The sequence below is a fragment of the Trachurus trachurus genome, assembly GCF_905171665.1.
Source record: "Trachurus trachurus genome assembly, chromosome: 24".
NCBI classification, from domain to species: domain Eukaryota; kingdom Metazoa; phylum Chordata; class Actinopteri; order Carangiformes; family Carangidae; genus Trachurus; species Trachurus trachurus.
In genome coordinates this window covers 18,370,350-18,383,268 of record NC_139910.1, presented here as the reverse complement: position 1 = coordinate 18,383,268, position 12,919 = coordinate 18,370,350, and the positions used below count along the sequence as shown (strand labels likewise).

At 40.6% G+C, this 12,919-nt stretch overlaps 1 protein-coding gene across 1 annotated transcript; it reads right to left on the bottom strand.

Moving 5' to 3' along the window:
• Positions 1-822: 822 nt before the first annotated feature.
• On the bottom strand, positions 823-8,226 carry katna1 (katanin p60 (ATPase containing) subunit A 1). The gene is made up of 11 exons (XM_084000587.1): positions 8,110-8,226; positions 6,731-6,893; positions 6,507-6,646; positions 4,749-4,953; positions 4,410-4,525; positions 3,722-3,827; positions 3,484-3,642; positions 3,041-3,167; positions 2,756-2,890; positions 2,027-2,153; positions 823-1,568 (listed from the first exon to the last, which is right to left on the bottom strand). Exons 2-11 carry the CDS (start codon positions 6,890-6,892, stop codon positions 1,370-1,372), a joined length of 1,476 nt encoding a protein of 491 aa, XP_083856713.1. The 5' UTR covers position 6,893; positions 8,110-8,226; the 3' UTR covers positions 823-1,369.
• Positions 8,227-12,919: the final 4,693 nt, after the last annotated feature.

Sequence of the window (12,919 nt, the reverse complement as noted above, 5' to 3'; positions counted from 1 at the left end):
AGGGTGTCTGTCCACCTGCTGAGGCTCAGGAGAAGCCTCTGATGCAGCAGGAGTAAATCCACCACGGAAAGACTTCAGATAAAGGAGCGGCCCAGTCAGAGCCTAGACCTTAATCCAGTGGAGATGCTGTGGGCTGACTTCAGGTGAGAAACATGAAAAGCAAACGTCCTGAGAATCTGTGTGAGCTGATGCAGCTCTTTAAAGAGGAATGGTCCGAACACTGAGCAGCTACAAGAGACTTTTGGTTTGAGGTTCTTGGTGCCAAATGAGCTTCAACCAGTTAGTAAATCTAAGGGTTGACTTGGATTTTCCACTACCACTGTAAGTGTTCAATGGCTGAGTTTAAGAAATGCAAAAAAGATCTGCTATTATATTAATTAAGGGACAGTTTCCATTTGTGGTATAGATAAGATCTGATCACATTTTATGACAGTACAGACAACTGTGGTTTGTGGAAATATGTGTCATAATACAATTATTGATAGCCTATCTGTATGTCAGCCTCAGAGATGTAGAACTGGTGTAAATGTAGAATTTGAGAACATGATGAAATTGTTATAAGTGCGTACAACTTTTTGGTCATTATCTGAAACCCACAGACCAAACACATTACTCATCACAGCCTGCAGCAGAGTTTTTCCTCCCTTTTTTACTCAACAAAAATTACTAATCACTCCGGCAGCAGACAGGATGACTTCAGTTTGACGGCTGTCTGTCTTAGCTCATGTTTTTATCATCAACAACAGTCACAAGGCTCAAAATACCACACACCAACTAACACACCACATACGGATGACAAATAAATTAAGATATGAGACGATGTTAATATTCATAAACTTGTTAACTTTATTTATAGAAACATCCTGTTAGTGTCAACAAAAATGTGAAAGAACCACACTGGTCAATTTCACAGAAAATGAAGTGCATCATTGAAAAAACAAATACAAGAAGAAGAACAATTGTCAGTTTGTGCAGTATCTTACTGTCAGACACAACAAATCAAATGTTATGACACTTGAGAAGGAAAGGTGAAGCAGCTCTGGAGGAAACACTGGCTGCTAAGTTTGCTGCTCAGGTTTGGTGGTTTCAAGATTGTCAAAATAGTTTTCTATTAAAATTTCTTTCCGTGTGGAAGTCCAAAAGGTTTTGGTTTCGCCTGATCACATGTGGTAAATGAGCTACTTTGACCTTTCCCAACTTCAAAACTAATAATTTACAACAGGAAGAGATGCCATTTTATTTAGTAATGCATCACCAGCTTCAAAAAACACTCAGCCACAGCCTGACACACACACCAACACAAACACAGACAGACATGAAACTACACACACATGTTACACAACCAGTCATTCATTCAGACACTTTTTTTTCAGCAGGACCCAAATTCTTCGATCCACTTCTCATACTTCTCCAGGTCAGCTGCAGACACTGATTTGGACACTTTCCTCAGGGCTGATTCAAAGTCCTCCATGGTTGTTGGCATGTGCATCTCGTCCCGGGAAATGTTACGGATCTCCTCCGGTGTGAGGCCCTCGATCCTTCGCCTCATGGCCATCAGAGAGGCATCCCTGCAGTATAAAACAGCAGCTTTGTTTCATCACTCTTTTTCTAACATTAGAAAATGAGGCTCAGCCAAAAGATTGAGTCTCATTATTAATGAAACCTAAAATTACAACTTTATGCTCATCAGATGAGATCTTTTTCTCTGTGAAGTTACAACTTTCTTCTTGTAATATTAAGACTTATTTGAAATATTAGACTTCATTCTTGAAATTTCAGATTGTTTTATTCTCAAAATGGCCCAAATACTCATCATTTCCACAGATTTCAATAGATGCTTTAAATCATATGAATCTCTGCCCTCACTGATCTGAAGTTTTTACATTCAATCTTTACAATCAACAGTCCAAATGCAGGAAAATTAAAATATACCTTGTTGCATCTACCGAACTAAATTGTGCTGTTTTGTCTGTGCTTTTGTTTGCTACTGTGAAGAAAGTAGATTTTAGTCGAAGATAGACTTTACCTGCACACATTGGTGATGTCGGCGCCTGAGTAACCCTCCATCTGGTCTGCGATCTTATCCAAATTCACGTCGCCGGCCAGCTCCAGTTCCTTCAGGTTGATCCTGAGCAGTTCCACTCGTCCCTTGGCTGCAGACAGAAAGATGTTAGTGAGTCGAGCAGCCATGAAGCTCATGTTCCTGAACATTATTTTTTAATGATAATAAAGACAACAGCATTTAATTTTCATTCATTCATTTTTAATTAACATTCAATCTGAACAGAGACAACCACACAGTGCCATCACTTACAGTATGTTCACCATGGATGTATAAAAACATCAAGCAGCGCCCGTGTGAGTATTTGTTGAAGGAGTATTTGTTTTGCGCAAGTTAGATTTTTCTGTCACCAGTTTAAAAAACCTGTCACTGACGGAGAATATTTGGTTAACATGACCCCTGATTTTTATTTTATTTATATTACACCCAGCTAGCTACTGAAGTCAAAGCTGGATGCCCAACTACGAAGCATCACTGACTATTTGGTCTGGGGGCCTTTTGGGGGATATGTACGACTACAGTATCATCCCACATTCTAGTTATCAAGGGTGCAACTAACATCCATATTTACATTTGAATCTTTATAGTCAAAAACTTGTTTTCTAGAAGTTAAATAATATTAGAGGTCAGATAAGAATAACCTAGGTAATCGTACAGAGACGACAGTGCCATGCAGTAAAGAAATGACTGTACTTGAAGGTAGAGGGATGTAGATCCTCTTCTCCAGCCGTCTCCTCAGAGCTTCATCAATGTCCCATGGGAAGTTGGTGGCAGCAAGGACCATGACCATCTTTGACGGGTCTTCATTTTCTGATGCTCCACCGACACCTGAACAACAGCAACAAGAGTGAAAGCCTCTGTAAACAAATGCCAATCAGAGGTTTCTGCAGGTAAAACAGACACCAAGAACACTGGAGAAATGGATATACTGCTAGACTTGGTGAACACATTTTTAAGAAGATGTCACTGGTGTTTTACCATCCATCTGCACCAGCAGCTCTGCCTTCACTCTCCGGCTGGCCTCGTGCTCCTCTGAGGTCCCTCTGCGGCTGCACATGGAGTCTATTTCATCGATGAAGATTGTAGTGGGAGCGTAAAAACGTGCCTGTATGAAGACACACACAATGACTGAGATCATGAGTCCATTACCCTGATGTTCGAATATCGAGTGTGATTCGGCACACATCTGTTGCATCTCAGACGTGACGTGAGCCACAATTACATATCACTGCCACATGCACTTAAAGAATTAAAAACAGAGCTACTGAAATATTCATAGTTTTGATTCACTGTTGATATAAAAAATATCAGATGTGGTGGAAGAGGTAGTACCAACCTGACAATATAAAAGCAAAAGTCTAATATAGATGGATAGCTATGACACCCAAACATGCAAGAATCCTAAGAAAGTGACATCTCACCATTTCAAACAGAAGGCGAACCAGCTTCTCTGACTCCCCTCTGTACTTGGAGGTGAGCGTAGATGAGGAGACATTAAAGAATGTGGTCCTGCATTCAGTAGCAACGGCTTTGGCCAGGAGTGTTTTCCCCGTGCCTGGAGGTCCCACCATGAGCACCCCCTGCAGTGACGGATTAGTTCCATGTCAGAGTGATACATAACAATAACAGAGAACAGACTAAAATCTCCTCAGTCTGTACCTTCCATGGTCTTCTTATGCCTTTGAAAAACGCCGGCATCCACATTGGCAACACAACCGCTTCTTTCAGCAGCTTTTTCGCATCTTCCAAGTCTGCGATGTTGTCCCTGCAGAGACAGGGCAGACAGAGGCTCCTTTCAGTAGTTCAAAGGACAGCTGCTAATCATGCAGTGCACGACAAACCACACCCTCCTACCTAAAGCTCTGCAGAGCTCTGAGTTTCCATCTTCAAATCAGTGTTTCTAATGTCTGAGTGAAATGATTATAGCCCTAGATTAAAAACAACAACACAAAAATGTTTTGTATGAGCCAAATAAAGGCTGATTAGAAAACAATTATTGTTTTTTCAATGTTTCACTTTCAATTACAATAATCTTTTATCAAAAAAAAATCCCATACCTTGAACTAGTGGTAAAATATTAGTCAGTTAAAAAAATATATTAACATTCGTTAGTGGCATCAAACTTCAGGAAGTATTCACACTCCTTCATTTTTTGCACACCTCACCATGTAATACATTGACATTGATAACAGCAACCAGTCTGGGTCTTTTTCATAAACACAGAATAATATCATTAATCTCTGTCAAGAACATAAACAGTTATGGGGAACATGAGAATGTATATGACATGCCAGAAACCTGAATGAATCACATGTGCATGTCTTCTCTGTGAACTAGTAAAACATACCATTTGACGTTTGGATTCTGAGATATAATGTCTCTCTCCAGAGCTTCCACAAGGTCTTTGTCATATCCTGTCCCATCAAACTTTTTCACTTCCTTCTCCTGGACCTCTGCTTTGTTCTGAAAGGGAGACATGACTCATCATTACTGCTCCCTGTTCTCTAAACGTAATCCATGTGGTTTGTTTTCTTTAGGACTAAAACTGGAATGACAGGCAAGGCATAGCTGCAGGTGCAAAAGCAATATGTGTTGAATCGACAATGCAAACAGTTGTGCCTGGATATACTATGTTCTTCTCTGATAAAATGATGGTGAAGGTGGTGCATTCTTTCAAAATGTTCACCTTATCATCTTTTGTTTTGCCAGCAGCCTCCTTTGCCTCTTTTGACTCCTTCTTTTCTTTGCCCTTGGAGAGTTTGCTTCTGTCTCCGTTGGCCCCTCGAGCTGAGTGCCTCTGCTGGGCCCTTACAGCCACGCTGAGCCGGTTGTTGGGGGGTTTGCTGTCTTTATAAGGGTTAGCAGGCCGTCTCACAGGACAAGGAGAGTGTCTGTGAAAAGAAGAGTAACAAGTCCTGTCGGCAATAATCTGAGAATCATTCTGATGACCTGTTCTTAAAACCATGTATAAATGTGTATATTATTACAACTGTGCTTTTTTGTTGTAGGTTTTTCATTGCATTCATTGCATTAAATGAGTCTAAGTAAATAAGTGTGTGCCAGGAGAAGCCATGATGCACAGCTGATTCGCTCTGGTCAGATGTCCACCAGACTTGTGGGGCTGTACAATACATAATAAAATCATATTGCGGTTGATTCAAATCAGACTATCTTAACCCCATTAGACAAACAATCTTGTTTTCAAGGGGGTTCTCAATACAAACCAAAAGAGCACAATTAGGCTCCCATACAGACAGACACAAGCTCTTCTCTTCTCTTTAGCTTGTGAAACAGGTGGTTCGATAAGGTTTGTTGGCCTTGTACTTTTTAATGAACATACAGCAAGGTCAGTAATGACTGTCACTTCCAGTTATCTTTAGTTCAGTTATCTTTACTTCACCTGGATCTGGGTCCAGATCTCGTGGACAGAGGACTGAAGGCAGTTTGACCATAAATAATACATTAAAAAAAAAACATAATAATGATTGACTGTCAAAAAAACAAATCCATGTTTGGGGAAAATTTTGTTGACTAAAAAAATACTGACACCGACTTATTTTCATAGTCGACTTATCGTGGTACCATCATGGTGCACAAAACACAAACAGTCCAATAATCCCCTCCTGTGGCTACTTGGGACTTGGGGGAGATAGGCTATTCATGTTGTGTTGTAATCACCCATGCATGAAACAACAAAACATGTTTGTGGTTGTGCATATGAAGTGTGTTACTGTGTGTGTGTGTATATATCTGCATGGTTATTAATGTTGGCCTACTTGTATTTGTGATGTTGGTTCTCTCTCAGCAGCTTCTCTTTTTTGCCTTTCATACATTTAATCATTTAAGACATGCATTTTTACATTCCAAACAATTATACTACTCAGCATTTTCTGTTAAGCCGTTTACTGATGCCAGTGTGCTACCGAGTGATGTAATTCAGTGACTGAGAAAACAAAAAACACTAGAAAGGCAATCATTTAAAAAATATGTCTGTGGTATATTTATATTGGCTTTAGAAGTGTTCAAGTTTATTTAAATTATATTATGCCATTATATTCTGAATAAATGACTTCTACACTACAGTGCTCGAGGAAATATTCAACAAATGTGTTAATGCGACCAGACTCATGTGTGAAGTAAAAACCAACCAAGCAAACAAAGAAGCAGTGTGAGGCTTTCAGGGCACCTTTCCACAGGGCAAAGCAGAAACAATCCAGACTCACATCAGGGACTCAAGTCTGCTAATCCCAATCATATGACTGTGTTGGGCTATTGTTCACACACAAATGGCTCATACAACTCCCGATGACAGATTAGAGAACAGCAAAGGTGAACAGCGAACGAAGTTTAGAAAGTATGAAAATGGATTCTCACGGTGAAAAAAGGATTCAAGAATAAGATGAGTTGGAAATCACAACTGTACATGAATAAACAACTTCCATACCTCTGATCCACATGAACAGGCCTGATGTCGCAATCATCATGGTTACTGGGTTTAACAGGCGTCGTGTCCAGCTGAAAGTTCTCCAGGGTTGACATTATATCCTGAACCTGTCGATTCTCTTCACTGATTTCTTGCCACAACTGAAAAAAAAAGAAAACCTATGTGCATCAGAGAAGCCAAATTCTATTGAATATGATCAGTTAGGCTTTCACTGTCATATTTACCTGCTGCCATCTCTGCTGTAAACTGCTGTCCCGCACAGTGTACAAATACTTTTTGATTTGTTCTAGCAATCCATGATAGAGGACGCTGGCTGAGTTGTAGTTTCCCAGCAAGGCATATTCACGGGCCAGCTTCACGTTCTCACTGATGTCTCGAAGACTCATGCTGCCATGGAAACAGAGACAACAGTTGAACTTCTACCCATCAACGTTATGCAAAATATAGAAATTACTGCTTGACCATGACTACACAGGGGTTGGACCATCTTTCCCCTGTTCATAGAATATTAATTGGCAAAAGACGAAATGTGTACACCAAGCTATTTTTGCTGCTATTTCTGCTTCAAATCCTAAAACATAAAATAAGGCACTTATAGGGGAAGGAGTGTATAGTGCATTTTTTATTTTATAGCCTGAGTCTGAAAAGCTAAGAATCCAGTTGTTGGATGTTTGTGGTCAGTGCATGTGTCTTGCTTGCATTAGACCACTCTAGGAGAAAAGTTAGACTGGATCAACTCTAAATACTGGTCAAAAACATTATTGTGATGCCCATCCCTGGTGAATTCATCTTTACTATCAGCGGACAGAATTTAGGTATTGTGGTATTATTGAAGTTTTCAGAGTGAGGGATAAGGATAACGCTAGTGCAGCCTTCATTTTTAAGCCATTTCTTCCTGAAAAGTGCTTTTCATAAAATCAAAGTTAGCTGAATGGTTGAGAAGTTCATTCTTCTTGAGGTAAAAAAATAAAATATCATGCAAATTATGACACTTTGTTGTTGAAATATGATGCATTCTTTCCTTTTCAGCTAAAAGCACTAAACTGTTAGGAAAACGATTTACAGTAACCCTCTGCCATCATGCCTTGCTTTGGTTGTTACCATACAGCTAAAGTAGGACACGGAAACCCCACTTGTGTTAAAATAATGTTTCACATAACCTCAGTAGCCTACATTACAAACAAAACATGTGGAGATTGGAGGCTGTTTCCTACATTATAAGAAACACAAAGCAACAGTGTGGAGCTTTTTCTTGTTCCGTGGATTAACCGTGGAGTCTCGCCCGACTCAAGCACAACTTATATTAAAAAAAGCGACATAAAGTCTACACACACACAGAGATGCTACAGATCTTGACACTTCAAAATTCAACAGCAAACACACTGAGTTAGTTGTCACGCCACATCGTCATAACTATTTACTGTACACAGTGCACTGTTGACGTTGTTACTGTGCCTCACTTTGAATTTCAAACCGGATGGTTTCCCCTCTCTGCTGCAGACAAACACTACTAGAGCAACATGAAATCTGAATTCGACGAGCACTACATGTTCACCGCGTAAGAATTAAGAAGGACAAAAACAGTTTAGGGATTATACTCAACTTTTCTGTTGAACACACGCAGAGTCCTCACAGCGGTTTGTGACCAGTTCCGCTGTGGCGGTTCAAAGACTGCCTACTTATCGGAGGGAGCACGGAAGTCGGCCACGCCGCACAGTCGGTATGCAAATCAAACCAGCTGGGGGGGAAAGTTTTGACTTCCGGTCATAACCTTCAAAATAAAACCGAATAACTTCCTTAATGTATGAAAAGTTAGGCGGGGTTGAGGAACGCCCCACCAGCGGGAGAAGTCTGACACTGCAGAGCTGACATAGCCTAACAGAGAGTTGTTAGCTGCCATTTTTACATCAACCAAACCTTCTGCGTTGGACTCCCCTCGGACCCCCAGATGATATTTTTACATTGTATTTTGCGTTGGCAGCCCTGCCGGAGTCCAACACGCACCGGGAACAGGTCTGACCGGCAATGCGAACCAAGCTCCTGCTCCGGTCATACAGGGACCGTACAGCCCTCAGCAGAGGGCCAAAAAAATTTGGTAAAAAAAAAAAAATGTAACCCGCGCGGTGGCCTCTTTTTTCAAAATGGCCTGTGTGGTTTTTGGTCATTTTCTCCAAAACCACCGGCCCGATTTCAACCAAACCTTCTGCGTTGGACTCCCCTCGGACCCCCAGATGATATATCCGAGTTTGGAGAAATTTTAATTTTTGGTCCAAAAAAAAAATGTAACCCGCGCGGTGGCCTTTTTTTTCAAAATGGCCTGTGTGGTTTTTGGTCATTTTCTCCAAAACCACCGGCCCGATTTCAACCAAACCTTCTGCGTTGGACTCCCCTCGGACCCCCAGATGATATATCCGAGTTTGGAGAAATTTAAATTTTTGGTCCAAAAAAAAAATGTAACCCGCGCGGTGGCCTTTTTTTTCCAAATGGCCTGTGTGGTTTTTGGTCATTTTCTCCAAAACCACCGGCCGATTTCAACCAAACCTTCTGCGTTGGACTCCCCTCGGACCCCCAGATGATATATCCGAGTTTGAAAAATTTTAATTTTTGGTCAAAAAAAAAAAAAATAATTGGTCAAAAAAAAAGACTACCGCGCGTCTGTCGTCTTTTTTCAAAATAGCCTGTGTGGTTTTTGGTCATTTTCTCCAAAACCACCAGCCCGATTTCAACCACACCTTCTGCGTTGGACTCCCCTCGGACCCCTAGATGATATATCCGAGTTTGGAGAAATTTTAATTTTTGGTCGAAAAAAAAAAAAAAATTTGGTCAAAAAAAAACGACAGGCGCGTACCTGTCGTCTTTTTTCAAAATCGCCTGTTTGGTTTTTGGTCATTTTCTCCAAAACCACCGACCCGATTTCAACCAAACCTTCTGCGTTGGACTCCCCTCGGACCCCCAGATGATATATCCGAGTTTGGAGTAATTTTAATTTTTGGTCAAAAAAAAAAAAAGAATTTGGTCAAAAAAAAAAATGTAACCCGCGCGGTGGCCTTTTTTTTCAAAATGGCCTGTGTGGTGGTCATTTTCTCCAAAACCACCGACCCGATTTCAACCAAACCTTCTGCGTCGGACTCCCCTCGGACCCCCAGATGATATATCCGAGTTTGGAGAAATTTAAATTTTTGGTCAAAAAAAAAAATGTAACCCGCGCGGTGGCCTTTTTTTTCAAAATGGCCTGTGTGGTTTTTGGTCATTTTCTCCAAAACCACTGGCCCGATTTCAACCAAACCTTCTGCGTTGGACTCCCCTCGGACCCCCAGATGATATATCCGAGTTTGGAGTAATTTTTATTTTTGGTCAAAAAAATAATAATAATTTGGTCAAAAAAAAAAAAGTAACCCGCGCGGTGGCCTTTTCTTTCAAAATGGCTTGTGTGGTTTTTGGTCATTTTCTCCAAAACCACCGACCCGATTTCAACCAAACCTTCTGAGTTGGACTCCCCTCGGACCCCCATATGATATATCCGAGTTTGAAAATTTTTAATTTTTGGTCAAAAAAAAAAAATATTTGGTCAAAAGAAAAAAAAAAGATCTAACCCGCGCGGTGGCCTTTTTTTTCCAAAATGGCCTGTGTGGTTTTTGGTCATTTTCTCCAAAACCACCGGCCCTATTTCAACCACACCTTCTGCGTTGGACTCCCCTCGGACCCCCAGATGATATATCCGAGTTTGGAGTAATTTTTATTTTTGGTAAAAAAAAAAATAATAATTTGGTCAAAAAAAAAAAAGTAACCCGCGCGGTGGCCTTTTCTTTCAAAATGGCCTGTGTGGTTTTTGGTCATTTTCTCCAAAACCACCGACCCGATTTCAACCAAACCTTCTGAGTTGGACTCCCCTCGGACCCCCATATGATATATCCGAGTTTGAAAATTTTTAATTTTTGGTCAAAAAAAAAAAAAAATTTGGTCAAAAAAAAAAAAAAGATCTAACCCGCGCGGTGGCCTTTTTTTTCCAAAATGGCCTGTGTCGTTTTTGGTCATTTTCTCCAAAACCACCGACCCGATTTCAACCAAACCTTCTGCGTTGGACTCCGCTCGGACCCCCAGATGATATATCCGAGTTTGGAGTAATTTTAATTTTTGGTCAAAAAAAAAAAAAAGAATTTGGTCCAAAAAAAAAATGTAACCCGCGCGGTGGCCTTTTTTTTCCAAATGGCCTGTGTGGTTTTTGGTCATTTTCTCCAAAACCACCGGCCGATTTCAACCAAACCTTCTGCGTTGGACTCCCCTCGGACCCCCAGATGATATATCCGAGTTTGAAAAATTTTAATTTTTGGTCAAAAAAAAAAAAAAATAATTGGTCAAAAAAAAAAAAGATCTAACCCGCGCGGTGGCCTTTTTTTTCCAAAATAGCCTGTGTGGTTTTTGGTCATTTTCTCCAAAACCACCAGCCCGATTTCAACCACACCTTCTGCGTTGGACTCCCCTCGGACCCCTAGATGATATATCCGAGTTTGGAGAAATTTTAATTTTTGGTCGAAAAAAAAAAAAAATTTGGTCAAAAAAAAAAAAGTAACCCGTGCGGTGGCCTTTTTTTTCAAAATGGCCTGTGTGGTTTTTGGTCATTTTCTCCAAAACCACCGACCCGATTTCAACCAAACCTTCTGCGTTGGACTCCCCTCGGACCCCCAGATGATATATCCGAGTTTGGAGTAATTTTAATTTTTGGTCAAAAAAAAAAAAAGAATTTGGTCAAAAAAAAAAATGTAACCCGCGCGGTGGCCTTTTTTTTCAAAATGGCCTGTGTGGTGGTCATTTTCTCCAAAACCACCGACCCGATTTCAACCAAACCTTCTGCGTCGGACTCCCCTCGGACCCCCAGATGATATATCCGAGTTTGGAGAAATTTAAATTTTTGGTCAAAAAAAAAAATGTAACCCGCGCGGTGGCCTTTTTTTTCAAAATGGCCTGTGTGGTTTTTGGTCATTTTCTCCAAAACCACTGGCCCGATTTCAACCAAACCTTCTGCGTTGGACTCCCCTCGGACCCCCAGATGATATATCCGAGTTTGGAGTAATTTTTATTTTTGGTCAAAAAAATAATAATAATTTGGTCAAAAAAAAAAAAGTAACCCGCGCGGTGGCCTTTTCTTTCAAAATGGCTTGTGTGGTTTTTGGTCATTTTCTCCAAAACCACCGACCCGATTTCAACCAAACCTTCTGAGTTGGACTCCCCTCGGACCCCCATATGATATATCCGAGTTTGAAAATTTTTAATTTTTGGTCAAAAAAAAAAAATATTTGGTCAAAAGAAAAAAAAAAGATCTAACCCGCGCGGTGGCCTTTTTTTTCCAAAATGGCCTGTGTGGTTTTTGGTCATTTTCTCCAAAACCACCGGCCCTATTTCAACCACACCTTCTGCGTTGGACTCCCCTCGGACCCCCAGATGATATATCCGAGTTTGGAGTAATTTTTATTTTTGGTAAAAAAAAAAATAATAATTTGGTCAAAAAAAAAAAAGTAACCCGCGCGGTGGCCTTTTCTTTCAAAATGGCCTGTGTGGTTTTTGGTCATTTTCTCCAAAACCACCGACCCGATTTCAACCAAACCTTCTGAGTTGGACTCCCCTCGGACCCCCATATGATATATCCGAGTTTGAAAATTTTTAATTTTTGGTCAAAAAAAAAAAAAAATTTGGTCAAAAAAAAAAAAAAGATCTAACCCGCGCGGTGGCCTTTTTTTTCCAAAATGGCCTGTGTGGTTTTTGGTCATTTTCTCCAAAACCACCGACCCGATTTCAACCAAACCTTCTGCGTTGGACTCCGCTCGGACCCCCAGATGATATATCCGAGTTTGGAGTAATTTTAATTTTTGGTCAAAAAAAAAAAAAAGAATTTGGTCAAAAAAAAAAATGTAACCCGCGCGGTGGCCTTTTTTTTCAAAATGGTGGTGGTGGTCATTTTCTCCAAAACCACCGACCCGATTTCAACCAAACCTTCTGCGTCGGACTCCCCTCGGACCCCCAGATGATATATCCGAGTTTGGAGAAATTTAAATTTTTGGTCAAAAAAAAAAAAAGTAACCCGCGCGGTGGCCTTTTTTTTCAAAATGGCCTGTGTGGTTTTTGGTCATTTTCTCCAAAACCACCGGCCCGATTTCAACCACACCTTCTGCGTTGGACTCCCCTCGGACCCCCAGATGATATATCCGAGTTTGGAGTAATTTTTATTTTTGGTCAAAAAAAATAATAATAATTTGGTCAAAAAAAAAAAAGTAACCCGCGCGGTGGCCTTTTCTTTCAAAATGGCTTGTGTGGTTTTTGGTCATTTTCTCCAAAACCACCGTTCCGATTTCAACCAAACCTTCTGAGTTGGACTCCCCTCGGACCCCCATATGATATATCCGAGTTTGAAAAATTTT